Source organism: Phymastichus coffea, unplaced genomic scaffold (assembly GCF_024137745.1).
Source record: "Phymastichus coffea isolate CEN01 unplaced genomic scaffold, Cenicafe_Pcof_1.1 PCOF00061, whole genome shotgun sequence".
NCBI classification, from domain to species: Eukaryota; Metazoa; Arthropoda; class Insecta; order Hymenoptera; family Eulophidae; genus Phymastichus; species Phymastichus coffea.
Genome location: NW_026706872.1, coordinates 969,631 through 995,957, shown reverse-complemented (window position 1 = coordinate 995,957; position 26,327 = coordinate 969,631). Strand labels below are relative to the sequence as shown.

General features: G+C 38.0%; 5 protein-coding genes across 10 annotated transcripts; all 5 read left to right on the top strand.

Annotated features, from left to right (window-relative positions):
- The first annotated feature begins 700 nt into the window (after window positions 1–700).
- LOC131666825 (plancitoxin-1) lies at window positions 701–2,663 on the top strand. The gene is made up of 6 exons (XM_058939785.1): window positions 701–1,040; window positions 1,120–1,297; window positions 1,367–1,895; window positions 1,966–2,068; window positions 2,139–2,277; window positions 2,353–2,663. The coding sequence occupies exons 1-6, from the start codon at window positions 919–921 to the stop codon at window positions 2,503–2,505; spliced, it is 1,224 nt and encodes a 407-aa protein (XP_058795768.1). The 5' UTR covers window positions 701–918; the 3' UTR covers window positions 2,506–2,663.
- A 1,792-nt stretch (window positions 2,664–4,455) lies between these two features.
- On the top strand, window positions 4,456–12,370 carry LOC131666836 (protein vav). 2 transcript variants are annotated; one of them, XM_058939808.1, is made up of 10 exons: window positions 4,456–4,996; window positions 5,185–5,370; window positions 5,631–6,171; window positions 6,249–6,317; window positions 6,627–6,762; window positions 8,107–8,490; window positions 8,565–8,885; window positions 8,954–9,358; window positions 9,491–9,774; window positions 9,852–12,370. In XM_058939808.1, the coding sequence occupies exons 3-10, from the start codon at window positions 5,759–5,761 to the stop codon at window positions 10,207–10,209; spliced, it is 2,370 nt and encodes a 789-aa protein (XP_058795791.1). In that variant the 5' UTR covers window positions 4,456–4,996; window positions 5,185–5,370; window positions 5,631–5,758; the 3' UTR covers window positions 10,210–12,370. The 2 variants fall into 2 exon arrangements, with proteins under 2 accessions (XP_058795791.1, XP_058795790.1); XM_058939807.1 differs by lacking the exon at window positions 6,627–6,762 and adding an exon at window positions 7,327–7,522 and having other exon boundaries at window positions 4,462–4,996.
- A 388-nt stretch (window positions 12,371–12,758) lies between these two features.
- LOC131666804 (cytochrome b5-like) lies at window positions 12,759–14,471 on the top strand. 3 transcript variants are annotated; one of them, XM_058939739.1, is made up of 4 exons: window positions 12,759–13,004; window positions 13,124–13,252; window positions 13,322–13,389; window positions 13,927–14,471. In XM_058939739.1, the coding sequence occupies exons 1-4, from the start codon at window positions 12,876–12,878 to the stop codon at window positions 14,006–14,008; spliced, it is 408 nt and encodes a 135-aa protein (XP_058795722.1). In that variant the 5' UTR covers window positions 12,759–12,875; the 3' UTR covers window positions 14,009–14,471. The 3 variants fall into 3 exon arrangements, with proteins under 3 accessions (XP_058795722.1, XP_058795723.1, XP_058795721.1); XM_058939740.1 differs by having other exon boundaries at window positions 13,889–14,471; XM_058939738.1 differs by having other exon boundaries at window positions 12,766–13,004; window positions 13,924–14,471.
- Window positions 14,472–16,774: 2,303 nt separating this feature from the next.
- LOC131666797 (b(0,+)-type amino acid transporter 1) lies at window positions 16,775–23,179 on the top strand. Of its 3 annotated transcripts, none has more exons than XR_009302136.1 (5): window positions 16,775–17,194; window positions 19,038–19,390; window positions 20,361–21,104; window positions 21,476–21,552; window positions 22,245–22,385. XR_009302136.1 is itself a non-coding variant. In XM_058939724.1 (5 exons), exons 1-5 carry the CDS (start codon window positions 17,170–17,172, stop codon window positions 22,938–22,940), a joined length of 1,707 nt encoding a protein of 568 aa, XP_058795707.1. In that variant the 5' UTR covers window positions 16,794–17,169; the 3' UTR covers window positions 22,941–23,179. The 3 variants fall into 3 exon arrangements, 2 of the variants coding, with proteins under 2 accessions (XP_058795707.1, XP_058795708.1); XM_058939724.1 differs by lacking the exon at window positions 21,476–21,552 and adding an exon at window positions 22,876–23,179 and having other exon boundaries at window positions 16,794–17,194; window positions 22,245–22,764; XM_058939725.1 differs by lacking the exons at window positions 16,775–17,194; window positions 21,476–21,552 and adding exons at window positions 17,258–18,763; window positions 22,876–23,179 and having other exon boundaries at window positions 22,245–22,764.
- A 927-nt stretch (window positions 23,180–24,106) lies between these two features.
- LOC131666798 (uncharacterized) lies at window positions 24,107–26,271 on the top strand. The gene is made up of 5 exons (XM_058939726.1): window positions 24,107–24,424; window positions 24,696–25,217; window positions 25,297–25,385; window positions 25,455–25,679; window positions 25,738–26,271. The coding sequence occupies exons 1-5, from the start codon at window positions 24,275–24,277 to the stop codon at window positions 25,892–25,894; spliced, it is 1,143 nt and encodes a 380-aa protein (XP_058795709.1). The 5' UTR covers window positions 24,107–24,274; the 3' UTR covers window positions 25,895–26,271.
- The last annotated feature ends 56 nt before the right edge of the window (window positions 26,272–26,327 follow it).

Sequence of the window (26,327 nt, the reverse complement as noted above, 5' to 3'; positions counted from 1 at the left end):
TGAACAATGTTATATGTAAAGCAGACATGTTGAAGAAATGAGACAAATTTAATTTCTCCGTAAAACAGTCATTATCACTGTACACGACGTACAGAAATGTCGTACTTGAATTTGTCACAGTTTTATTTTCTTCACTGAACTTATTTTACAAATATAAAAAGCGTATTTATTCCTGGAATGCTCATAATTATCAATTAATTTCGTTATAAGATATAATTTTAGCCATTCCTTTTGTTTGTTATAAAGATATCTAATTTCAATTTTTTCAACATGCTTTTTATTTTATGTTGTTATGTCGAGTTGCTAATTCGATTTTTATTGTTTTCTTATTTTATTGTATAATTTCTACAGTGATAATAAAGATCTTATCTAAAGTCTATATAGGCAATCTTGTATCAATTCCGTCCACACAATCAAAGTAATTCGAGTCATCGACCTTATGATTATCAATTGAAACAAATTTTTATTTAGAACATTGAAAAATATCGAACATTAACAAAATCTGAATTGTATTCATCGAACGTGGATCATGTGATAAATGATCGTCTGCATCTATAATGCAAACCCTCTATTTGCATTTGCAATGGTTTACCCATAGATTGGAAACTGCGTGCGCTTGGTATAGCTTGGTTTACATGTTAGTTACTGTAGAATGGCGCTGGTATCACTGATCTGATAGCAGAAAACTTGAAAACATAAACAACAATCAAATTGTGTGGACTGTCGATTGTGATTGCGATAAATAAGTGATGAAACCATGAAATGATTGAAAAATGTGTCATATCAAAGTCTTGAGAAGGAGGTTTTCTCAACTAATCAGTGTCGACGTTTCGTATAAGAGTGACTAATTGCGTTCATTCTATTGTTAATCGAGAATATTGTTTCCAAGTGCTAGCCTTAGCAACAAGTAGTCGAACAATGACATTACTCAAGACAAAAACGTTGTTTTACAATGCATTTATTACAATAATTTTTATAAATAATATTTCCTCGGCGTCTTCACTGCAGTGTAAAGGAGAAAATAATCAAGATGTTGATTGGTATGTATGTCAAAATTCATTTATTTTTTTTTTTAAATTGACACACATAACATTTGATTTTGATTATATACTTTTACAGGTATATTTTATACAAAATTCCAAAAATACTGAATAGTAGCGATCCCTTAATCAGAGAAGGGGTTGCATACTTATATATGGATAGTGAAAGTTTTACAAATGGTTGGACTTTATCGCATCAAGATATTACCTCAAACAATTCTATTCCAGCATACACTCTTGCTCCACTTTATAAAGATGTAAATACTGATTTTTCAAAATTTATATTACTAGATTACTAATACAAATTTTCTTTTACAAAAATGCAGAGGGATGCTAATAATTTAATATGGTTGTTATACAATGACCAACCTCCTAATCAACCAGCAACTCTGAATAATGGACACACAAAAGGTGCAATAATTGCAAATGAGAAAAGTGGTTTTTGGCTAATACACAGTGTACCAAATTTTCCACCACAACCAAATACTGGAGAAAAAGTGCAAAGTGTTAGAAGTAGCAAATCTGAAGATGACAAGGATGTCGAAAAATCAAACGTTGTGGTACCAACTGGTGGTTATGCATATCCTTCATCTGGGAAACAAAATGGTCAAAGTTTTTTGTGCATCTCAACTAATGACCTTAATTTTGATATCATTGGCAAACAGTTAATGTACAATCAAATCATTGTTTATCGAAGAAATATACCTGAAAATTTATCTAACAAATATAGTATTCTTGCTAAGGCAGCTCAACAAACTCATGTCAAGAAAGCACCATTCAACAATAAAGAAAGTATATATTCTACAAGTAGGATGGAATTCATGACCTTTGCTAAGAGCAGTAAATGGGGCAAAGGTTGGCATTGGCATTGTCAATTATAAAAATAAACTAAATTCAAAACTTAAATTAATTTTTCAATTTTTAGATTTATACGATGACTTTGTAGCACCACAATTAGGAATTGACATGTATGCTGAGACATGGCTCAATGGACGTGGAAGATTACCTTCTGAATGTAATCATACAAGGTACTTAATGTATTAAAAATTTAATTAAAAACAAATCTACTTAATTAATTATCATAATAATTGGTTTTAGAGTTTTGAATGTGCATTCTATATCTTTGACAGAGGCTAAAGTTCATTTCAAAAGTTCTCATGATCATTCTAAATGGGCTGTAGCTATTGATGGAAAACAAAAAGCAACATGGGTGTGTGTTGGTGACATAAATAGAGCTGTAAGTTTATTCTTTCAGTTAAAACATTATTAATGTATAAAATACATTTGAAGTATGATATTGAATTTTTTTCAGAAAACACAATTTGACAGAGGTGGTGGAACTGTATGTTTCAATTCACCTGAAGTTTGGAAGAACTATAAAAACTCAATTGATGACGTGGAACCTTGTCCAAAAACTAATTCAAAAGATTTTATGTCTAGGTTGAGGTCTTGGCTGTATTTTTAGTGCAATATAAAGAGTATATGCTTGATACTTTGATTACTGGTAATAGTATTATTTTTTATATTGTGTACATCTTTCTTTGATACGCATTTTAAATAATAAAAATATTCTTCAAAGTTATCAAATAATTTTATAATAAAATTAACTTTATTGTAAAATGGAAATCGTTGTATAAATAAAAATTCAAGTTTCTATATACTATACATAGTGTATTTGATGACATTGTGGTATAAAATAATACTACAATATTTATTATTCAATAAAAAATTTTTTATTTTTTAAAACTGTAAATAATATAAATAAATAATATAATAATATATAAATCATTATAAATTAAAATATACAATGAGATATAACTTTTTCTGCTATTTCGATTATGATTCACATTTGTGAGAGTTTTAAGAGAGTATTTCCAGAGATTAAGAAGGTATTTAACTTTGAATTGAGATGAATATATAACATTGGCTGATACAAACGATCCTCTACCAAACCCAAAATTGAACCGCCAAGCTTGGGCACTGATAAAATCGCACTAACGAGGTATCTCAAGCCCGAAACCGAGTTCGTTTCGAGTAAATTCGAGCCTGACGTAAGCCCGACAGCGAGCTCGCGTCTAGAGTGTTTCAGGCTCGCTAAGGTCTCAACGCAAAGTCGAAGCGAGCTTAATAGCACTCAGTGTGAGCATGAAATATTATGGTGAATATCGTAATCAACGACGAGTTCTCTAGTCAACTGTCAGTCTCGATGGCGAACTCGCTAGATTGACTCGCTAGTTGAAGAATCCATCAGCAAGCTCGTACTACTGAAACCGAGCTCGTGCTGAGTAAAATTGACTCCAAAGCAAGCCCGACAATGAGTTTGCGTCGAGCGTGTTTGGAGACCTCAGCAAGTCCGAATTACAACCTCGACAGCATTTGCTACTGGCTCGTTAGCAACATATTTCGGGCTTGAAAGATCCCGCTAACGAGCTTACTTCAACCTGTCACAAATATGAATCGAAATTCTAGTTGAATCTAATCTAAATTGAAATTTCAATAATTTCATATTTACCTCGATTAATGGTGACACAAGCCTAACTTTTCAATGAAAAAGAGTATTGTATTTTGAAATAGAAGGTATGAAAGTAGGGAACGAGAATCCCCACTTGTATGGATATAAGTAAATAATTATAAACCAAATCCATTTTTGGGCCAAAAGATCGAAGTATAGATTATACATTTTCATATTATTCTGTCTATGTATGAGTGTGTGTGTCTACACACATTAAGAACGTATAATAAATGAATTTTCAAAATAAACAGTTATGCTATATCAAATTTATAATCCATTTTTCACGGCAAAACATTAAAATCCTATGTGTTTAAATTTAAACGTTTAAAGTGTGTAATTGTGACGTCACCCATAAGAAATACATTGTCGTTGAATTTAAACGTTTAGAAGTGTTTAAAATTGAGGACAATGTATTTCTTATGGATGACATCATATTAAACATTTAAATTTAAACACATGGGTTTACCGTGTTTATCTAAAACTTTACTGTTAAATACAGTAATTAAATCTACCTTAGTGTGGCTTTTTCTGATAAACTAAATCAGGTTTTAAGATTATTCGTATTAACCTTTCAATCGAATCAAATATTGTATAGTAAATCGTATTTATCAAATAAATAATTATGCCAGATTCAATATTTATTGTACTGTATAAGGAGGACTTGCGGTATCCCACACCGAAAGAAATTATATAGTAATGATTACTAATAAAAATATAAATCATTACTATATTTTATCGAGACATAGCGAATTGACCATATAATGTAGTTTGTACTAAATAAAATCTAAAATTAATTACAATAAAAAATGCTATCGTTCATTGCGTGTCAAACTATTTATGAAAAGTAATAATTAACATAGCATCATGATTCCACAATGTTTGTAAAGTTTGAAAAATGTTTTCTTTGATATAATCACGTTATAAAGCCAAATGGATTGTATACCTCTTACGAGCAATCTATTAATAAAACAGGTAAGGGTTTCATTCACAAAAGTGCTCGATGTTTACATTTCAAACTAAATCATCCGGTGCATATAAATACGTGTGTGTACGGTCGGTAATGCAGTATTCATGTAAAGCAGGCGTTCTTTTAATCACCGCCTACTACTTAAGTTGAGGGCTGAGGCTCCAGCATCAAGGCGAGTATAACACGGGTACGGCTGGTACGGCGCAGGCTGGAGCAACTGTAGGGCGCAGTGGGTGCAGAGAGCACACAAGACAAAAATAGTCACACCAGGGTATTTTATCTAGAAAGCGGAAATTCAACATGGCGAATCGCGCTTTAGTAGTGTCATAAGTGCGTGTGCCCGCGAACGAGGATGTCAATGTGATAAGAGCAGGCGAGCAATGAACATCGATTATACGATGGGCGGAGGCGTGTATGACTGACGGACGCAAATAGATCTATCTTTCTCCTCTTGCGCGCTTAAATCGCCCCTCACAGGTACGTGTGTACGAGCACTGATCACGAGATTAAAAATTATGTGTGCGCGTGCGTACATATAATACGTGTGTATTGTATATATCATCATATATTCAAGCTGCTCTCCTCGGTCTCTTGTGGGATGCTGTGCTTTCTTTCTCCACCGTAAATTTAATCAAAGTCTGTGAGTTTGTATTTAAATGTTGCAGCCAGGATGAAGTTGTCAACTACCGCGAATGGAAGTTTTCGGCGGGCTGGAGCAAGTTTGATTACTTGTTTACTATTCACTTAATCCTCCTCGGTGTTTAGAGATTTTTCGCATGGAGCCGACATTCCCAAAGAGAGCACGTTCGTTCAATAAGCGCCTTTGTGCTCTTGCGTGCATCTTTTAATTGGTGCGTAACATTAACTTTTCTTTATTATTTTGGTTGTATGATACTCTTTGCACAAATTTCTATGTGATCATATTGTTCACCCCTCAAATAAACTAAAAACGGAAAATTTGTATCGATTTCCAAATTTGTTGCTTCTGAATGGACTGCCTTTTTCTCAGAAGCTATTTCTGACTTATAGAATTTGAAAATACAAATAAATAAAATATATAAATTTTAGATTTATATAGCAAACATTTAAAATATTGGTTTATTTTTTGCAGCTGTTCATTGAAAAAAGTTACCAGGAAAATCATTTGATTCAGAAATGATTAAATCTGTGAGTCGTCTAACAAATCTGTTATTGCTGTATTCTTGCCTCGTAAGACATTGATAAACCAATTGATGCAAAATGAGTGGATCCGATAGAGGAGTAGAGATAGTTGGAAATGGTTGGCAAGATTGTGCAAGTTGGCTCATAAGATGCGGTGCATTACGAGCTGACCACAAAGCCAATTGGCCTAATGCTACAGCAGTAGATTTAGCTTATATATTAAGAGATGGAGTACTCCTTTGTAATCTTTTAAATACCATTAAACCTTGCTGTATAGATAGTAAAGATGTCAATCAAAAGCCTCAGATGGCTCAGTTTTTGTGTTTGCGGAATATCAATGCATTCTTATCAGCTTGTACCAAGAGTTTTGGCATGTCAGAATCAGATCTATTTGAATCTTCAATGCTTTATGATCTTTCTAATTTTCATAAGGTGTTGTGTACGTTATCTGTGTTATCAAACACCACTTATTTCAAAAACAAGGGAATAGAGTGAGTAATACTTAATAACTAAAAATATATATTACAAATCACTTATTCAAGCTTATCTATATTACATTTGTTTTCAGGGGATTTCTTGTAAAAAGAGGTCGATCTCAAGAAGATATTTATAAAGATTTACAGAGTGCTGGAGTGGGGTAAGTTTCTTGTTTTGCATATGGTTAGAAGTGTTGATTTAAAGGACATCATTTCAAACATACTTAACATTTCGGAGATGATTAAAACTTCAATCAAAATTTTTTTTTTTATTTGTTGTCTCTTTTGATCTAATCAATCATGTCGCAATCTCATCACTCTATAATTAGTATTTTCTTAGTCTTTCAAAATATGGAAAAGAATATGTCCTTAAATCGCTCTCTTACTCTATTATAATAAACATAACATGAAGTGAAAGCAGTAGTAGGGTAATATAATTTCAATTTGTTTGATAACTTATATGCATTCAGCAATATGGCTCCAATGGTAGCATTCACAATAAAACCTAGGGCCATGGACCTAGGCGAATCAAAAATTTATCATGAGTTACTCTGCTTTTCACATACCACTCCTCGACACGACTGGTCCACTGGTTCAGAAGAGGAGGTATTTGTAATGATGAATTTTTCGGAATTCTTGTATACATGTTACATTAGTTTGAGTATTTTAGACGCAAGAGTTGTAAACAGTGTTATATAGATTTGAACAAAAATTACTGATTGATATTTTTTTTTTCGTAACGTTGTGCTGCTTAAACGATTTTTTCTTTGTTGTGTAAGAAAAGCAGAGCTTCTTTTTTTATTTTGATCAACGATTGCATTTACCCACTAAAAAAAGATTTACTAATAATTCAAATGAATTATTAAGAATCGTACACGTCTACGGATCTGTTGAATTTGAAAGAACCGACAATTTCACGAAGAAGATGCTCGCATGCCTATATAAAATAATTTAGCTTTATAAGCAAGCAAGCGAGAGCGTACGTCATGGCTTTACTGTCTTGCACTGTTATTTCGTGGCAATCCACACAAACTTGACCAAGTCATCCTTACAATCATATAAGCATATTCCACTTCCTTGTTTCGCGATATTCGCGCACGTGTATACATTAGCGAAGGAACGCTGCATGGCTGCTCTATGTTTATGTGCGAATTTGGCGTGGTCGCGCAGGCGAGAAGACGAGGGTCGACGCAGACGATCCAGGCGACGTGAAGGTGGTACACCGGATGAGGATGGACAATCGGCTGATAACGTGGCCAATGACCACGTCACCGAAGAAGATGGTTACGATGCATTTTGCAGCCAAGCCAGAAGTGAAGAGATCTACCATGACCTTTGTGCGCTGCATCTATCGCCTGCCGATCAGGTGCGCTTGTTCGTTGTATAATTGCGCTTCAAATTGGATTCCATCCATATTATTTTTCTAGCGCGAGAAGCTTTATTTATACTGCAGGTTCTTTGATTTGTTATGATGATTTTTGTAATTTATCGAGCGCGGATAGTTCTCAGAGCTCTTTGGACGTTATTCTGATATTGCATGAATCGATATCGTGATGCAGAAAGAGTGTAATAGAATTTTATTTAGAGTTAGATTTTTCATAATTTTCTTTTTTACAGGGGTGTCTACTTGACCTTACAATTATTGCAACTATAGTTATATAGTGAATTAGCCATTGTTTATAGAGTACAAAAAACTATTTAATTCATAGAAATATAAATATTCAGGTTTACTTTTGATGTATTTTATAGTAATTATATGAAACATAATTTGAAAGTCAATAATTGCTTTTCCGTGATGAATACTTCCATATTTGAAATGAAATTTATCCGTCTGTTCCAGAATATTCAATATTTATCTCACAAACGTCTCGCATAATCGCAGTAAAATTATTTTCAAGTAGACACTCAATCTGGCATAATAACAAACTAAATCACTGATCTGATTGATAGCATGGTGCAGCAGCAGCAGCAGCAGTAGTAGTAGCAGGTGGCGAGAAGCGCGACTACGTGGTGCAAGAACTCGTTGAGACAGAACGTAACTACGCTGAGGTGCTGAACAGTCTATTGAAACATTTTGCACGACCTCTGTCGGGCATAATCCATCCCGAGATATCGGCGCGAATCTTTTTCGGTATCAAAGATTTGGCGGAAATTCACGCTGGTTTTCACAGTCAATTACGAAAAGCTCGAGATGGTGCAGGTATTGCGCAAGTCTTCCTTGACTGGCGGGAGAAGTTCCTCATCTACGGTGACTATTGTGCCAATCTTACCACAGCTCAAGCCACGCTACACGATTTATGCGCTGCCGATCCTATATTTGATCAAGAAGTTATCGTGAGTTTTCCTTCGTACTCCTTATCCCCTTTGATGACTGTTTAAGGCAAGTACAAATCGAATTTGGTTTTCAGGAATGCCAACAATTAGCCAATAACGGAAAGTTCAAGCTTCGAGATATTCTCTCCGTTCCGATGCAAAGAGTGCTCAAGTATCATTTATTGTTAGATAAATTAGTCGAGGAGACGCCGCGTGAGTGGGTGGAAGATAGGCGAAAGCTCACTCAGGCGCGTGAAGTTATGGTCGATGTAGCGCAATATATTAACGAAGTCAAACGTGATTCCGATACGCTTGACATTATTAACAACATTCAGCATCTTATTGTGGATTGGGATCGTTCAGAGGATATTCAGTTGAGAGACTATGGAAGGCTTCTAAAAGATGGCGAACTCAAGGTAAATTATTCGATAACGATTGTCTATTTGAAATAAATTGCTCGTTAACTTTGTCGTTTTGGTTGCAGGTCAAAGCTCACGGAGACCAGCGAATAAAAGCTCGTTATGCCTTCGTTTTCGAACAAGTGGTTTTAGTTTGTAAGGTCGGCCGAGGCTATCAGTACTGTTATCGAGAAACAATAAGACTGGATGAATATCGTGTGGAAGATCATGCTTCGAGGCGCACCTTAGGCAGAGATTCACGATGGTCGTATCAATGGCTGCTTGTGCACAACAAAGCTTACAAAGCCTATACGTTATATGCGCGTACGGAGGATCAGAAACAGGTTTGGATCAAAGCTCTGCAGGATGCCATGGATAATATTTATCCGTCTGCCTGTCGCAACACCAATCATAAATTTAAGCTTACCACCTACGACAGCGCTCGTAGTTGCGATATCTGTGGGAAATTTCTTAAAGGACGAATCTTTCAAGTACGTATTGAAGAGCACGGTGACAAACTAACCGCAATATTTAAATTTCTAAAATTCTGTAGTAGTATAATGTTATGCAATGATGATTGTATAATTAATCAAGTGCACTAAAATAATCTTTGGATTTTCTAGGGCTACAGATGCGAAACCTGCTTACTATCAGTACACAAGCAATGTATTTCTTATTCCGGACGTTGTATGCCGATACCGCCTCCTTTGCCACCCCCTCCGCTGCCACCGCCACAGCCATTTGAGCGCGAGTTATCTACAAAATTATGGTACATGGGCGAGATGGGTCGAGAGATGGCTGCACAGAAGCTGGAACAGCGAGAGAATGGTACCTACATGGTACGAATCCGTCCAGCCACTGGGCAGCCACGGCTCAATCATGAAACGGACTACGCTTTAAGTTTAAAGTATGTAACGCTAGACATCTTTTTATATGATTTTAATGTTTTTCATTCGAGTTCTTATCAGCTTTGTTGTTATACAGAGCTGACGGCACAGTTAAACATATTAGGATATTCAAACGCGAAGTAGACGGAGCCGATTTGTATTACCTGAGCGAATCTCGTTTCTTCAAGAGTGTTATTGAGCTGGTGGAGTACTACGAGCGAGTGTCGTTAGCGGAGAACTTTGAAAAATTGGATCAGCGGCTTCTCTGGCCATATAGACGGATTCTAGCTAAAGCTCTATTCGACTACAATCCAGCCGAACGTAATCAATTAAGCCTGCGCAAAGGCTGTCGCGTAGTTATATTGAGTAAGGAAGGCGATGCCAAAGGATGGTGGAAGGGAAAGATCGCTGATCAAGTTGGTTTTTTCCCCAAAGAATACGTCGAGGAAGAATGATACAATAGTCGAGCGCCACCGACTTTATCGATACACATAGGTATTTAAATATATGGCTGATACTTAGCTATTTCGATAGGCTCGGAGACACCAGGTTATGAAATCTTTTATTTTTGTACAATTGTTGTACACATTGAATTAAATTTTTTTCCCAAAGTTATCAACTATTAAGAAAAAATGATAAGAAAGGCTATATTTCAAAAATAAATGAAGGGAAAAATATATATTCGCAATATGCATGTAAAATAAGTAATTTTATGTTATTAAAATCCGCTTATTATACTCACAAGTGATGTCAATTGATTGAAAAATAAAACTTGTTTGATTTACTTTCATTCTATTATAAAGTTAACTATTTGATTGTTAATTGTGTAGTTATTGACTATATTATTAATTAGTCATTAATTAATAGTTATTAGCTAACTAATAAAATAATGTATATAAAATTGATAAACAATTTTATGTAACTACTTGATACAGTTAACTTCATCACATTAGGTTGAAAATAAATCAAGTTTTATTTTATCCATCAATTAACATGTAATTTATATGTAATTGATTATATTTAAAAAATATATAATACTTTTGTGTCAATACTGTTAATGCAAAAGAAATATCGTCTGCAATTTTTTTTGCAGTTTTAATTTGCCGCAATTATAGATTTATTGCCTTTGATTGATAATAAATGTAATACTTTACTTAGGCGGTTCATTGTCAGAAAGTACAAATAATGCCGAATGTTTAGGAAAAAAAACCATCAAAATCGATTGCAATTTCTATAAGGATTTTAAAAAAAGAAGTCCGAAATATCCCACTGTATGTCGAACCGTAGGCGTGCCTAAACAGCCTCTTAATTAATGCTGTCTGATATGTCGGGCACTTGAATTTTTTGATTGATTTCTATAGAAAAAACCCTCCGGAGTCCATTGAAGCAAGAATTTTAAAAGCTACTACTTTTAGGGTAATACGCAATTGTTAAAAATAAAAGTTAATATCTTTAAAAAAAAAAAACAATATTTTTTGTTGTAATTATGTAGAATGTTTAAGATGTTAAACGTATTTAAAAAAAATATTAACTTGGATGTCTTAATTAGTTTTTGAAATGTAACCTTTCGAAAAATTGTTATCATTCATCCTTAATAGTTAATGACTTTTTATATAATTAATATTTCAAGATAAAAATGTAGAAAAAAATTTTCTTCAATGTGTACAACAATTGTATTAATTCTGGAAGAAAATCTGTGTCCTAGTGTTTCTAGGCCCATCGAAATAGCTAAGAATTAGCCATATATAGCTGCTGGGATATGCTGCTTCTCAAAATTAATGCGTAGACATATTTAGACGAGTGAAAAGTAACGAGTATAGAAGGTAATGTGCTCGAATGGATACATAATAAATCTAAATAAAAAGAAGCCAGTCAAATGTCGGAATCAGTGTTTCTTTGAATTGTTTATGTCTTCCAAATCAGTCAATGTGTGTAGTCTCATTATATTTATAAAAAGAAAAATGTTTCACCAATTTTTTTGGCTAAACATTGTTTGGCTTGAAGGATATTGCTGTTTATACAAATGCGTATGGTTTCTGAAAAACTTCATCTACATGTTAAATTTTGATAAATCTTAGATTTTTAAACTTACAACATGAAAAAACTTTAATATATTTGTTATAGCATGATATATTTTTAAGAATTTTCTGTGTTTAAAAGTGAATTTTGGAATATTCAAAAAATTTATTGACAAATTCACTTGACAGATCTACCAACTATGTATCTAATTAATCATTCAAACTATAGAAGACTATATACAATGTCACAGAGAATATGTGTTTAAGGAATCTAAGTTTTTACAAAAAAAAAAAAGAAATATAGTTGATGTAAAATCATTATTCTATCCAAATTTTGATGTTTCACTCTAATTCCATTGATAGAAATTTGGTGGAGATTGAAAGATTATGTACGTAAGAACTGAGTAAGATGGATAAATTTTCATTTTAGGAATGCCCATATTTTAATAGAATACAAGTGCAAATTAGTTATATATATGTATATGTCTTTTATTAGATATATACGAGCATTTTAATGAATACATCGAGATTTTTATTGTTAGGTAAAGAGAAAGTTTAATATTTTTAAATTAAAAAAAATGTTCCCCAATTGTGCCAATTAAAGACTTAAAAATCTATTTAAAACTATTTGTTCTTTCTTTTATTTTCCTTTGTCTCATTGTTGCTTCAAAAATGTACGTATGTATACATGCATAATTATGTATTCCTAGCATATAATTGTGAATCATTTACTCAAGGTTCCACATTTACATAAAAGTCTTTATTATGTTTGTTTGAAAATCTATTTAATGGAATTTTTCTAGCTCGAGTATTCTTCTTTTTTTATAACTGAGTACTCACTTTTGAACTTGTCTCCTTTTCAGTTGCAAATATATAAAACTTAATGAATAAACATATGTCGATAAGTAGGTGAATTAATTTGTTGGCCTACTTGATACGCACATAGTCTTGATGCAAACGGCTGCAGACGTGAATAGCTAATATTGAATTAGCCAGTAAACATATACCTATAGCGTGGCGTCGCTGGTCGCAGTGTTGAAAAGTGTTTGCGTGGTGCATATACTGTGCAGCTATAAGAAAACTCGTTAATTTACCTTTAAACAATGGCTTCAGCAGAACCAAATGCCACGAAATTATTTACCCGGGCTCAAGTTGCAGAACGCAGTGATTCTAAAGAAACATGGCTAATTATTCACAACAGTGTTTATGATGTGACAAATTTTCTCAATGAGGTATGTCTTACAATTATCACCTGTTACTATAACCTATATTTTTGTTCTCGAATCTGTGTTATTTCTTTAGGTAATGTGTGACATTTTCATTGATTTTTATTGTTTTAAATGTATTCTAGCATCCTGGTGGTGAGGAAGTACTGTTGGAACAGTCTGGTCGAGATGGCACAGAGCCATTTGAAGATGTTGGGCATTCTAGTGATGCTAGGAAAATGATGGAACCTTATAAAGTTGGAGAATTAGTCGAAGTCGGCATTTATATAAATTACTCGTTATTTACGAGACGCTTATACTGATCATTTGTGTAATCACTTTAGGAGGAGAGAACATCTGCAAATGACCAAAAATCCAAAGGTCCCACTGGTAATGCTGACGATGACTCCAGGTATGTATCCCAAAAGCTTTGTTTTGCTAAACTATAGATTAAAATGACTAATTTATTTCTGTACTTCTTTTTTACTAATAATCTTGGCAGTTAAAAAATGTGTGCTTTATCTGCATCAATCAGCAATTCAATTATATTAATTACTTAATTAATTTTTATATGCACATCAATAGCTATAATCATATAAAAATATTTTACAAACTACAATTGCCAATCAGAGATAATTTTATCTTATATTTTAATATTAATAAGATAATTTGTACTACCATAAAATTAGCTTTAATTTGAATTCAATTTGATAATAAAAAGTAATGATTTTACTATATTCATATATATTTATATATCAATTCATTATACACTTTGCAAATGTATGCTGTCATAAATCGCTCCTTAACTTCTTCTCACTCTGTCTATATTGCACAGCTTTTGTGAAGCACTGTTTTATTTATTTGATTTAGATAGATTTTGAGTACAGTTGCAATGTGTGTAATTATGATAGTTGCTGCTTGGTGATGTGACTATTGAAAATTACAGCAGCTCCTGGAGATCCTGGGTGATTCCAATTGTATTGGGCGTACTAGCTACACTTGTCTACCGTTATTTCATCAACACCCACTAATAAGAAGAGTTATTATGTGGCATTTTTTTTTAATTTGAAGCATTGATCGTTCTATGTAACAGTACTGTTATAAGATATAAATGGGGATATTTGTATGTTGGATAGTTATTTGTACTGGATGGAAGTGTATAATTGTTGTTTCTGAACCAATATTATTGAAAGGCAAACACAATACAAAATGCCTAATCAAACGTATAATTACTTAAATGTAAATCTATGATTAGCAGAGTGAGTTGACTCATAAATGCATTTAGGTGAACATAATTTTAAATAGCTATTAAGAAAATATTGTGGATAAAATAATGTTATTGTAAATTTTTGTATTTTAGTGAAATAGCTCTTAAATATGCATTTTGTAATTTCATTTGTATTATTTTCATAATTACTGTTATACATTGAAAAATTTCTATAAATTTGAGTTGAGCAGGTATATTTTCCGATATGAATAATAAATTGAAGTTAAAAAAAGTGAAACTTTATTTTTATATTTCAATTAAGCATTGCTCTAGTTGTTAATATTCGCACTCTAATTTTACCTTGTTAATTATAAATTAGAACAATTAGCTTCATAAATTGAAAAGCTATTGCAATTACTCACTAAATTGACACAAGATTGACAAATTGGCGGTCGAGCGAGAACTCAAAAACATGCGTACATGATCGTCTTGTGTTCTTTAATTTTTGCGGTATAAATTCGTGTAAGGAGTAGTTCTTCGTGCGTAATTAAAGCAATCAAGCCCATAAAAGCGCGTCTTTGACAACGTGCTATATGGATCAATTGAGCTGCTTTAAAATCTCATAAAAGATCTTCGGTTGACGAATAAAGGAGCGATAAATTTAAGATCAGCGTGACATCCGACCGAGCGTTTGTCGTTTTGTCGTACGGCTGTACTTACAAAATTTTTGGCATCATCGGCTTTTCATTCATTGTATTTCTATATCTTATATTTCGCTTGTTTATTTTTGATTTAGCGATCTCAATTAATCAAAGTAAATTATCTTAATTGATTAATTTTTTTGTGTCGTAATAGGATTTTAAACTTTCATCAACTTTTTTATCAAAGCATTAAGTTTAATAAGGCATTAGGTTGTCAATATTATTTTATTGAACTTTTGCATATTACATGGTAGAAATAGGATATATTACGAAGCTTGGAATTGATTGCGGAAACAATGGCAATACGTAATATCTCAGCAATGGGAATTTGGTCTGAATGCACGTAACAATTTTTGACTGATTGTCGTAATCGTAGATTGTGTGCACTCGCATACAGAGATTGTTTGGCGCCTGGAAAAACACTGGAAACCGAGAAAAAACTTGTATTTCTTACTTTGTCTGGTGGTGATGTGAGAAGTGTTATTTTTGTCGAGCACAGGGCATCTGTGCTTCTAATTTTAAAAAGGTAAGGCTGGGAGAAGCTGTGTGAAAGTCACTCGAGAGAAAGAGAGAGAGAGAGAGAGAGAGAGAGAGAGAGAACCTCGGTGAGCGTGTCTTTCTTCTTTAAATCGCATCGAAAATAGCATACTTAATAGTGGACGAAGAGTGCGTCGCGACGATCGAAGATTAATCGTAAAGCTGCGTAAGCCGATCCGTTGGGCGGGCGAAAGCTAACGGGGAGTCGGCTCGCGCTGGTCGCACACGAGACGAACCGTTTAACGAGTAGCACGAGCTCTATTCTCATAAATCACGTGAAAAATGTTCATCCTCGAATCGCGTAACATCGTCACATGCACCGTCGACGTTCACGATAACGAACATATTCGTTCGATGCGAGCGCGACGCGCAAGCGCGAACAAACAGTCGAGTTCGAAAGCAAAAAAAACGTATAGCACGCGACCAGCGACAATCATTTCCGCAAACGTCTTTTGCTTGACATTCTCTAATGCCACGATAAACTGTCGGAGAGTTAAGTGGTCTAGTCTATTCGTGCTACGGCCGCCGTCGCGGTCAATTAACATTGACACGACTCGTGAGGCCACTACAAGCATACAAACAGCGTCGTCGCCGGCGCACTGTCGCGACTACATTGCTCGAGCATAGCCATGCAGACGCGCGCCCCTTCGATCGAGAATACAGATTAGGCGGATATGATGGCTTTTAGCAAGGAGGCTGGACTCTCGGCTCTCGCAGCAAATCAATCAAACCATAAAACCAATTTATTCATTGGCTTTCGTTCATCAATTGGCTTCAGTTTCGCTCACGGGATGACCCATATAAATTTGACCCAGCGCGAGTTTGCCGCTTATACGACAATCATAAGCGTTTGCCGCATGCGAATAACTGCGCAAACGCGCCGAGACAGTGGTTTCACATCGTGAGAGATTATGCCGGCGCACCGGCCAAGATTTCTCTTCCACGCAACGGAGTTACTGGAGCGGAGGTTGCAGTTGTTTCCGCCTCGAATAACAATAGTCTTTCGACGAGGGGGGCCTTGCTCATCTGGAAAAATGCCGTAGTCATTCGCGAGAGAACGGTGTCCGTTCGTAGAACGACGCGGACTCCAACTCGCATCGCGGAAAAGCCCTCCGAAAGCTAGCTCGTGGATCGTGGCACCTCGGCAGTCCCGGCACGCTCGTGCACTAAGCCGAGCAGCCAAACCGCAACCGGCCGCTCGGCACAGTCTCGCGCTTCCAGCCGCGCGACCGGGCAAAGGGGGGAATCGCGCGAGCGCCGGGCGCCGGGCGCCGGGCGCCGGGCGCGAGCTCGGCGGCGTCGGCGCTGCGGCGTGTCGCGAGTCGCCGGAGTCGCGACTCGCGCGCACGACCAAGAGCCCCGAGAGGGCGCCAACGACCCCCTCTCTTCGGTCTGCGGCTAGTCGGGACGGGAGTTGGGACGCGAACGAGGCGACCGAGGCGGCCGACGCGACCTACGCGACCGACGACGCGAGGCGGGCAGTGCCGAGTGCGCCAGTGCCGTCGAGTCGAGAGCAGCGCAAGCACACTCGGCCATCGCGCGCGGCAAAGCACAGCAGAGCAGACGGACGCGGAGAGTAGCGTCCGAGTCGGAAGCGACAGAGCACGTGCTGGACACGCACTCGCAGCCAAGCAGCAGCCGAACAGCGAGGAAAGAAGCAGCAGTGCTCGTTGAAGACAAGTCGTCAAGGTGTCATGAGAGGCAGTTTCACGACGATCCGCCCTTATCGTCGGCCCCTTCAGCAGTCATGCATGTCGCGCCCCTCAAACGAGGTAAGTGGCTCGGCCGTGCCTCTGCCAAGTTCATTATCAGAGAGCCGACTTGGCCGTCGCCGAGCGCTCCCGGAAGCGCAGGCTGCTCTCTGTTTTGGCCTCTTCTCGCGGACGGCGCACCGTGCGGCTTCCGTGCGTGCGCCCGAGCTGCGTACGGCTGCACGGCCAGGCCCCACCCACGCGAGAGCAGAGCCTGCGCGTCTCCGAATTTTCACGTGCTCGCATGGCGGCCGGTCCGCTCGCTCGCCGACGGCGAGAGAGGAGGGCGCGCGACGACTGCCAGCTTGGCTGCGGGCCGCGCTCCGGCTGATTGATCGGCTTTCGGGAGGCGCGCAGCCGCGACGCAACTTGGCGTCCGCACGCCGTCGAGCGGCACGGCCTTCGGGTTCGATCGGACACAGGAGAGCCGGCGAGGCGCAGTTGGCCGCAGCCGCGGGGCCAAAGGCCACAGGCGCGAGTCGCGAGTCGCGCGACCTTGGCCACTGGGCGCTCCTCTGGGCCGCTGTTCGATCGTCGGCGCGCGCAAGCTCTCTCGCGCACACGGCCTGGTCGCGGGCACGTACTACTACTATCCGTCTCGCGCCGCCAGCGCCACCGAGGGGCTCGGCCCGCGCCTGCGGGTCGATCCAGGATTAACCGCAGTCCGATGCTGCTCCCTGTATTCGCTTACATCGTGCTTCGTCGTTGCACGTCGGTCAGTCGGCGCCTCGTCGGGCTGCGCGCACGTATATAGCCAACAAGCCGCTGAAAGTTGATAGCGCTAACTGATCGCATTGACGCGGCCGAACGAGCGACACGCAATGGTGCAGGTTGGCCGGCAATAAATATATATGGTATTCACGCGTCGTCCTGATCTCCCGCGACTGCGCCGTTTTGATTGCGGCCCAGTATTTATAGAATATGGAACGCGCGCGCGCTTTCCGAGTCTCAGGCTTATTGGTTCGCGCGCAAAGTGTAAAAGTGGCTAGTGGATGCCGCGCAGCTTTTTTGCCTTTTCGCACGGTTCGCCGAGCGCCGGTGACGCGCGTGTTTTCTTTAGCGCTGCTCGCGCCAAGCCATTCCGACGACTCGACAGCCCGACTGCTTCGCGTTGGCTATTTTTTACGAATAGCCGTAGAGCTGATCAGCGCATAGTCTCTACGCATCTGACGCAATGTAGCGTTCGGATTTCGACGCTGCCAATATTTCGATCGCTCGGAAATCAAATAAATCAATCAATGGCTCGCTCGTCATGACTTTCAATAATTTCCAATGGAAACATTTATTTTCTTTCCTAAGCACGCTTCCTATAATCAGCTATATGTAGCTACATGCTCTAAAGGTCTAAAAGTCAAGTCTGTGTCTCAAGTCTGTGTCAGACGGGCGCGCAATCGATGGGTATAGCTTCTTTTACAGCAGCGTGACGTGGCTTCATCAGCTACACTCGTCCAACTTTGTATGCAGCAAATGCCGATTAGCGAACCCGAACTACTGGGAATGCCACGCTCGTTCCCTCAAAAATAGAACCGCATCATTTCCGATTCGAGCAATTAAAGAGAGAGAGAGAGAGAAAGAGAGAGCGCGCGCCCGGTGCGTAATTATTTCTATAGCCGTAGGGGTCACTTGGCATACGCGATGAAATTGCACCTACCCAAAGCTTTGTCTTCCAATTTTAATTGACCTTTTCTTTTACGCTTGACTAATTCTTCGTTTGCCTTATTCGCTGACAAACGCGCGCTTGAATAATCGAGCGACTTGAAATATTCATAAATTATTTGATGAGGTTATTCAAGCTTATTCAAGTAGATCGGTACAGAGATGATCGCAAGGAAAATGAATGAAAGAAATGCGAACGGTGTTGCAGCCGTCCCACACCATGGTACACAACCCGGCCCCGAAAGCCCGCAAGTTCCGGCGCAGCAGCAAAAGAATGCGAATCCGAGTCTACGAATGCGCAACAACTGCTGGTCCAAGCCCGAAGAAGGCAACCTACAGTCAGCAGAACAGCAGCAGCAGCAACAGCAATTGCCGCAGCTGGCGACTGATATGGGGAACGACGAAGGCGGAGGTGGAGGGAGCCGAGGGTTGGCGGGGCAGGACCCAGAGAAGGACGACCCTGTTAACCTCAAGAGACGGGTGGGACTCGTCAGTGGGGTGGCTCTAATCGTTGGCACCATGATTGGCTCAGGAATTTTCGTTTCACCGACCAGTCTCTTGGTGAGTTTCACTTGTTTGCCCCTAAACCTTGCTCGCCTTTTCGTTGTTCCGCACATTCCGGATAAGTCTGCTGCGCCACGAGCTGCTTCGTACACACAACTGTTTGTTTTCCACGTGCTTTTAATATCCACAATATAAGCTCTCTTGAAAAGTGAGAATGTCAATTTGCATGCTAAAACCCGCTTAAGCCGCTTCAACTGGGTCGCCAAGGCTTTTTAATCTGTCGCGGGACGCACATATATGTACCGATATACAGAGCCGCGCAGACAACAACCCAGAGGTAAATAACACGTGTAAATAGAGCAGAAATCCTATCAACGAGCTGAAACAAGCTCTGTACGCCTTATTGCGTAAAGGCTCGTCTGTTCTATTTGAAAAATGGACTATCTTGACATTCTCTTCTTTCTGCTACGAAACATTGGATAATAACATTTTATTATTTTATTATTTTCCTGATGATCGAAAAAAGTGAGAAGGTATGTTTCAATTGACAATTGATATAACAGAATTGTCACTGGTAGTGGTGATGCAAGGGTGATTGGTCCTTCGATAAGGTTTCGGTCTAATAAAACAAGCTTAGAAATCGATGCTGATTTTAAATTTGAACGAAATATTCTTTGGTTTGCATGTAAGATTAGAATTAGATTCGAATTCCTGAACTTGAAATGATAAGAAGAAACAACTGAAACTTGTATGATGCAGCAAAACATTAAGAAAAGTTAACAAGGTTGATTTGCTTGATGTTGACTTTCGTAACTTGAAGGGCCTGACGTTACATTACCAAGTGCCCATACAATCGCGTAGGTTGAACATATCGACTTCATATCAGCTTCATTCTGCAAGGTCATTAAAGCATAACCTTCACTTAGTCAGGCACACACGTCGCTTGCTTATTTACGCTTTACACATTAGAGTGAAAGTCGAACGGAGATGAGGAATTGACTGCAAGCTGGGCGTTGCGAATCAACAGATAAGAACCGGCAGCGTCGGCATGAGTTTCGTCGTGTGGACAGGCTGCGGCCTGTTGAGCTTGTGCGGGGCGTTGGCGTACGCGGAGCTCGGCACCATGAACACGAGCAGCGGCGCTGAGTACGCCTACTTCATGGACGCGTTTGGGGCCTGGCCAGCCTTCCTGTTCTCGTGGGTGTCGACTCTGGTACTGAAGCCATCTCAGATGGCGATAATCTGCTTGTCGTTCGCCCAGTACGCTGTGGAGGCATTCGCCGCCGAATGCACGCCACCGAGTGAGGTGGTCAAGCTCGTTGCCCTCCTCACAATCGTCCTCATCCTTCTCGTCAATTGCTACAGCGTGAATCTTGCCACTGGAGTGCAGAATGCTTTCACCGCTGGCAAACTCATCGCCATTCTGGTGATCGTCGCCGGCGGCAGTTACAAGCTCGTGCAGGGCAACACCCAGCATTTGCACAACGCGTTCGATAGCTTTGAGGACAAGACAGGCGGTGAAAACGCAGTGAAGAGACAGATATTCAATGTCGGTCGCTTGGCTACAGCTTTTTACACTGGGCTCTGGGCTTACGACGGATGGAACAATTTGAATTACGTCACTGAAGAAATCAAAGATCCATCCAAGAACTTGCCAAGGTCCATTATGATCGGCATACCTCTTGTTACGCTTTGCTACGCGCTGATCAACGTTTCCTATTTGGCGGTCATGTCGCCGCTGGAAATGATCGAGAGCGAGGCCGTAGCTGTGGTGAGTGATAACTTCATTTGCATTTTACTTATTGGTAGGTATATCTTTTCGTCTTTTTTATTCCTGTGTAATGATGTTTTTGTTTATCCGTTTGATTATTCAACTATTTTACTTTCATATAGTACATATGTCGTTGAGCAATTTTTTCATAAATCCCATAATTTTCTTTCAATAAAAGCGTTGCCTTTGATACTTTCGAAATATTATTATGTTATCAAAGCTCAAGCTATTTCAATGCTACCGTTGAATTTCATTATTGTTTTCTTTCATTTCTTCTATGCAATATTTTCAAAGAAGATTATTCGAAAAATCGTATTCAGATAGTTTGAGCTTGCCCCCAAAAACTAAGCGATAGTCTTTTCTGCGAGTAGATGCCAATGTGATCGAACGATACTTGGCTACGCACCTATCGTTTTCTCATTAAACTGATGGAAATGGTAGATAGCAAGTAAGTCTTAATTAACTGTAATGTGAAGTCGTAATAAAAAAACACCATACTCTTTTTCCTCTCTCTCTCTCTCTCTTTCTCTCTCTCTCTCTCTCTCTCTCTCTCTCTCTCTCTCTCTCTCTCTCTCTCTTTCTTTCTCTCTCTCCTCTCTATCTTTCCTTCTCTCGAATTTATCTCTCATTGTCTCTGCTTTCATCGCGAATGAATAATTAAACGTAACTGTTTACACGTTTAGAAATGTATAGAAAGGAAAGACATTGAGTTCTGCAACACCAAACGCAGCTTTTTCTCGTCATTTGAAATTTGAGTTAGTCAACAAGAGGGTCATTTTGATACCCTTACACGAGACTTCTTATCTCTCTTTAGTACTGCTTACTATCGCAAGCTTTTTATCTGAATCCAACAGCGCGTGATTTGATTCGCGCCTAATTTTTATTCATTAGTCTTCAAGATGTTGTTTATAGCGAATGAGAGCGCGCGTCAAGCTTGATTTTTAAATAATGTAGTTGAAGCTTGTCAGAAAGGTAAAAATGGTAGCCTTTAGTCAAGCGAATCGCTAAACGTCTCTTGAAAATCTAGTACAGATGCGCATCTTGCAAAGAGAAGGAGTATAAAGAAAATGTAGAAAAAAAGAACTGCAAGAGTTTTGCAGCTTCGGCAAACTGGTCTCTTATCGATCATTTGTTCCACAGTCATTCGGCAACCGAATCCTCGGCGTAATGGCCTGGTTGATGCCATTGTCCGTGGCAGTGAGTACCTTTGGTTCGGCAAACGGCACTCTATTCGCGGCTGGTCGACTCTGTTTCGCAGCTTCGCGCGAGGGCCATCTAATGGACTGCTTGAGCTACGTGCACGTGCGTCGTTTTACACCAGCACCAGGACTGATTTTCCACTCGCTCGTCGCAAGCACAATGGTGTTATCAGGCAGCATCGACTCGCTCATCGACTTCTTCAGCTTCACGGCGTGGATTTTTTACGGCGGGGCCATGCTAGCTTTACTGGTGATGAGACGTACAAGACCAAATCATCCGAGACCTTACCGGTGTCCATTGGTTATTCCGGTGCTGGTACTACTGATATCGATCTACTTGATCGTGGCGCCAATTATCGACAAGCCGCAGATCGAGTATCTTTACGCGGCTGGCTTTATCGCCGCTGGTATGCTGTTCTACCTTCCATTCGTCAAGTACGGATACGTTCCGAAATTCATGGGTGAGTAGTGTCGTGTTGTTTGGATGTTTGCATCTGTGATTGACTCTCGCTCTATCAACCGTTTCGGGATGGCAAGTTGCTTCTGAACGAATTACTCTTGCTTGTTTACAGAAGGAGTCAATGCTTTTCTGCAAATGCTACTCGAGGTAGCCCCAACCGCTGCAGCTATGGATTGATGAACAATAATCAAATGGCGTACAACGATATGAATACTACCAAACACATCAAGTTATTAACTGTCGAGAATCCACGTCTGTATGTCGCTCTTATGTCGAAGACACACAAGCTTTGGAAATAATTTTACAGCGATTATGCTCAAGTGAAATGAAAAAAGAAACGAAGTATACATATATATATATATATATATATGTGTATATATATATATATTACATATACACTATATATACAAATACACACATACGTATATTCATGCTCGTCGTCGAGGCTGGAAGCGCCAAAAAGAAAATAATATTTAAAAATATGTTAGAACGACTAGAGACAGGAATTGCAGATTTGACAGAGGTATTATTTTATTACTTGTTGTTGTTTATTTGTTAATGAAAATACAATAATATGCGAAAAAATATGTAAAAAAATGATTGCCTGTAAAGAGAGTTTATTGTTCTGATGGGAAATAAACAATTTTATGCAAAAAAAAACCTATATCTATTTATTAGACCAGATGTAAAAATCAATGACGTTCTTATTTATAGATCGAAACTTAATATTAATGCTTTAGCTAATAGATAGGTATTATATTTACAACGGAATTTGAAAGAGTATGCAATGTTTTATTGGCAAAAACTCTACTTATTGTATTATAGTGTGAATCTAGCAAGCCTTGTATACCGACTGATGTGTTTTCGTTATCTTATATTCCATTATTGTCAAGTTATCGTTAATGTAATTAATTAATATCGAAATGAAATTTCAAAGTTGAAAAGTTGGTGTGTTCATCGATAAAATAGGAATTGGCAAGTGCATGCACTTCGGTAACTTATTATTGCTTCACTTGTTTGTACTTGCAAAAATAGCTAAACGATGGCGCAAGGCTACGGTTTCACACGCCGTGCAAAATAACAACAATCTATTTTTCGCTTAAAGTGTACTTAAAATATGACAGCTGTCACTTTCAATCTTGTATCTCAATTGTCAAGTATAAGCAGCGCCTAACGAGGTAAGTCGTGGACATACTTTTAATTGAAGTTTCATGAAGCTCGTTTTTCGCGCTTCTACGAGCGGGAACTCCGATTGGCTATTTACAGCGCGGTCACCAGCAGAATATATTCCTCTCTAACCTAACCTCAAATTAATAGCGCCGCAGGAGCGCTGCTGTTCATTAACTCAGTTGCGTTGCTGCAGTCCAATACGGAAGTAGTGCAGTCCAACGACACCCACGAGTATCAGTAATAATAATTTCGAGAAATCCAAAGAGATTACTTGCTGTCATCCTGTCTGTTGTCAGGCAGAGATTGTTGATTAATTTCGAACAAGGAATTATTAGCGAACGATGTCCTTTTGCATAAGAAGCATCGCGAACGGCAGCAAATATGTACCCACTATCGTGGCTAGTGCCCAGGGATGCAATTCTGCAAGACGGTTCAGCAGCCGGCAACTGCCGAGACACGTGAAACCCGTAACATCAACGTTTCTTAACGAGGTAGGATTTCTTTTAATTTACTGATTAAATTTTATTTTTAACGTTGCCATCGACTTTTTTATGTACCCTAACGTCACTAAGTTGTCAGTTTTAATTAAAATCTCCCTACATTTCTTTACACTAGTGTCATTTCTCTTACATAATTTAAATTACGATTATTATAATAATATTTGAAGTTATCTGTCGTAGCACTTTTATTTGATATTTTTCGTCTTGACTTGTTATTGATAAAGTATAATACAATTGACAATAAAATATATTGATGTTTCAGTTTATGGGTCCTAATGCATCGCTCAGCTTACCTCTTGATGCTAAGGAATATTGCAAGTTATTGGATTCATCTAAAGAGTCAAATATTAACCATCCTCAATATACTTATATTTATGTTAATCGATGGTTGAATGATTCAAATACTATTAATAATAATGATATTGAATCATACGCAATTTCAAGTAAAAAAGATTTAGAGTTTTATGGTCAAGAAATCAATCATGTTTCATTCATTCATTCTGGAATAGATCAAACAGTATTATCTTATAATATGAATTCAGTGTTACCACACGAGGACAATATTTCTGTGACATATCAAGAACCAAATCGGAAGCCTCAAGATCAAACATATTTGCTCAATATGAGTGCAGTTACCAAAGAAAAGCCCAAACTTTCAACTTTACCAAAGGCTCCAGCAATGCTTGAAGAAAAGAATGTGGATTCACAAGATAAAAGAGCAACTCTCCACAAGAAACCATCAGAGGATGATCTTAAGTTTATTTATGATACATTGAGTGTTGATGTAAGTAGAAAATGGTTTTATAAAAGTATGATTACTCAACTTTTAGTCAAGTGATAATCTAGGTTTTTGTATGTTACAGCTACCAAAATTTTTTATAAAATCTCTCAACTACAAAATATACTCTTCTAATATTGAATTTGTGAATAACATCAGGGGAACAAGAACAAAGTTAGTTTAATGCTAATTGCTTGAAATCCATCATCCTTAAGTTTTATTGACAAATTTATATATTTTTAGAACTGCATATGAATACGTAAAACAAATGGCATTTTTAAGGATAATAGGCCATCTGAAATTTGCCTATGTAAAATTAGAACTTCTCAAAATGACTATGCACACATCAGATAATACAATCAGGGTTCGTTGGCGCATAATTGGGATAACTGGATTCAAGGTGTTGCTGCAATTCTGGAAATTCAAAGTATGGAAGATAAGATCGGAAGCGACAAGAGAAAATGAAATGTAAGTATTTCATTTTTGAAAAAATTAAGAGCCCATATTTGACAACATGTTATTTTAGTTGGTATGATGGATATTCTACATTTTACATTGGTGAAGATGGTTTGATATATAAACACGTAGCGGACAAAATGATGCCTGACCAAGATGAAGATATAAAGCCAAAATCTGGTCTTCAATCGAAATTAGCTTCTCAGCTTGGCGCAAAAATTGTGTAATTGAATTTAACTGCTTCTGCGCCTGTGTATATCGAGTCATCGAAGGAGTGGTAAACGTTTTCAACGTTGTGAATAGCATTTATGTGAGATTGTTCAGTTTTGTATAAATTGAAAACTTTACAACCTGCTTATCATGTTTTAAATTTATTATCAATCTTGAAATTGATTTTTTTTCATGTAAATTAATTTATAAAAATGTGAGAAAGATAGTATGTATTAGCACTAAGAACAATCGTTAATATTAATCGAATACCGTTTGTGTTTTATTGAAAATAACAGTTGCTATGATTAATATTTTCATTTTCAATTTTATTAGTATTAGAGCTTTTTCCTGATCTATAAGTAACTGTTAGCTGTAAATAATGTGTGAAAACATTGTTAAATAGTCAAATACATTTTTAAAAAGCAATTTCTTGGGAGCAGCGTATTTTTC

What these genes read in the sequence shown, in the direction of transcription:
- LOC131666797 (XM_058939724.1), top strand. Translation starts at nt 17,170, where the DNA reads ATGCATGTCGCGCCCCTCAAACGAG. An exon ending in TGTCGCGCCCCTCAAACGAG is followed by an intron (nt 17,195 to 19,037) that starts GTAAGTGGCTCG and finishes ACGGTGTTGCAG; the next exon opens with CCGTCCCACACCATGGTACA. An exon ending in TTTCACCGACCAGTCTCTTG is followed by an intron (nt 19,391 to 20,360) that starts GTGAGTTTCACT and finishes GCGAATCAACAG; the next exon opens with ATAAGAACCGGCAGCGTCGG.
- LOC131666804 (XM_058939738.1), top strand. Translation starts at nt 12,876, where the DNA reads ATGGCTTCAGCAGAACCAAATGCCACGAAATTATTTACCCGGGCTCAA. An exon ending in TGACAAATTTTCTCAATGAG is followed by an intron (nt 13,005 to 13,123) that starts GTATGTCTTACA and finishes AATGTATTCTAG; the next exon opens with CATCCTGGTGGTGAGGAAGT. An exon ending in AAGTTGGAGAATTAGTCGAA is followed by an intron (nt 13,253 to 13,321) that starts GTCGGCATTTAT and finishes TAATCACTTTAG; the next exon opens with GAGGAGAGAACATCTGCAAA.
- LOC131666825 (XM_058939785.1), top strand. Translation starts at nt 919, where the DNA reads ATGACATTACTCAAGACAAAAACGTTGTTTTACAATGCATTTATTACA. An exon ending in TTGCTCCACTTTATAAAGAT is followed by an intron (nt 1,298 to 1,366) that starts GTAAATACTGAT and finishes ACAAAAATGCAG; the next exon opens with AGGGATGCTAATAATTTAAT. An exon ending in TCTGAATGTAATCATACAAG is followed by an intron (nt 2,069 to 2,138) that starts GTACTTAATGTA and finishes AATTGGTTTTAG; the next exon opens with AGTTTTGAATGTGCATTCTA.
- LOC131666836 (XM_058939807.1), top strand. Translation starts at nt 5,759, where the DNA reads ATGAGTGGATCCGATAGAGGAGTAGAGATAGTTGGAAATGGTTGGCAA. An exon ending in TTCAAAAACAAGGGAATAGA is followed by an intron (nt 6,172 to 6,248) that starts GTGAGTAATACT and finishes ATTTGTTTTCAG; the next exon opens with GGGATTTCTTGTAAAAAGAG. An exon ending in TAAAAGATGGCGAACTCAAG is followed by an intron (nt 8,886 to 8,953) that starts GTAAATTATTCG and finishes TTTTGGTTGCAG; the next exon opens with GTCAAAGCTCACGGAGACCA.
- LOC131666798 (XM_058939726.1), top strand. Translation starts at nt 24,275, where the DNA reads ATGTCCTTTTGCATAAGAAGCATCGCGAACGGCAGCAAATATGTACCC. An exon ending in CATCAACGTTTCTTAACGAG is followed by an intron (nt 24,425 to 24,695) that starts GTAGGATTTCTT and finishes TTGATGTTTCAG; the next exon opens with TTTATGGGTCCTAATGCATC. An exon ending in ATCAGGGGAACAAGAACAAA is followed by an intron (nt 25,386 to 25,454) that starts GTTAGTTTAATG and finishes ATATATTTTTAG; the next exon opens with AACTGCATATGAATACGTAA.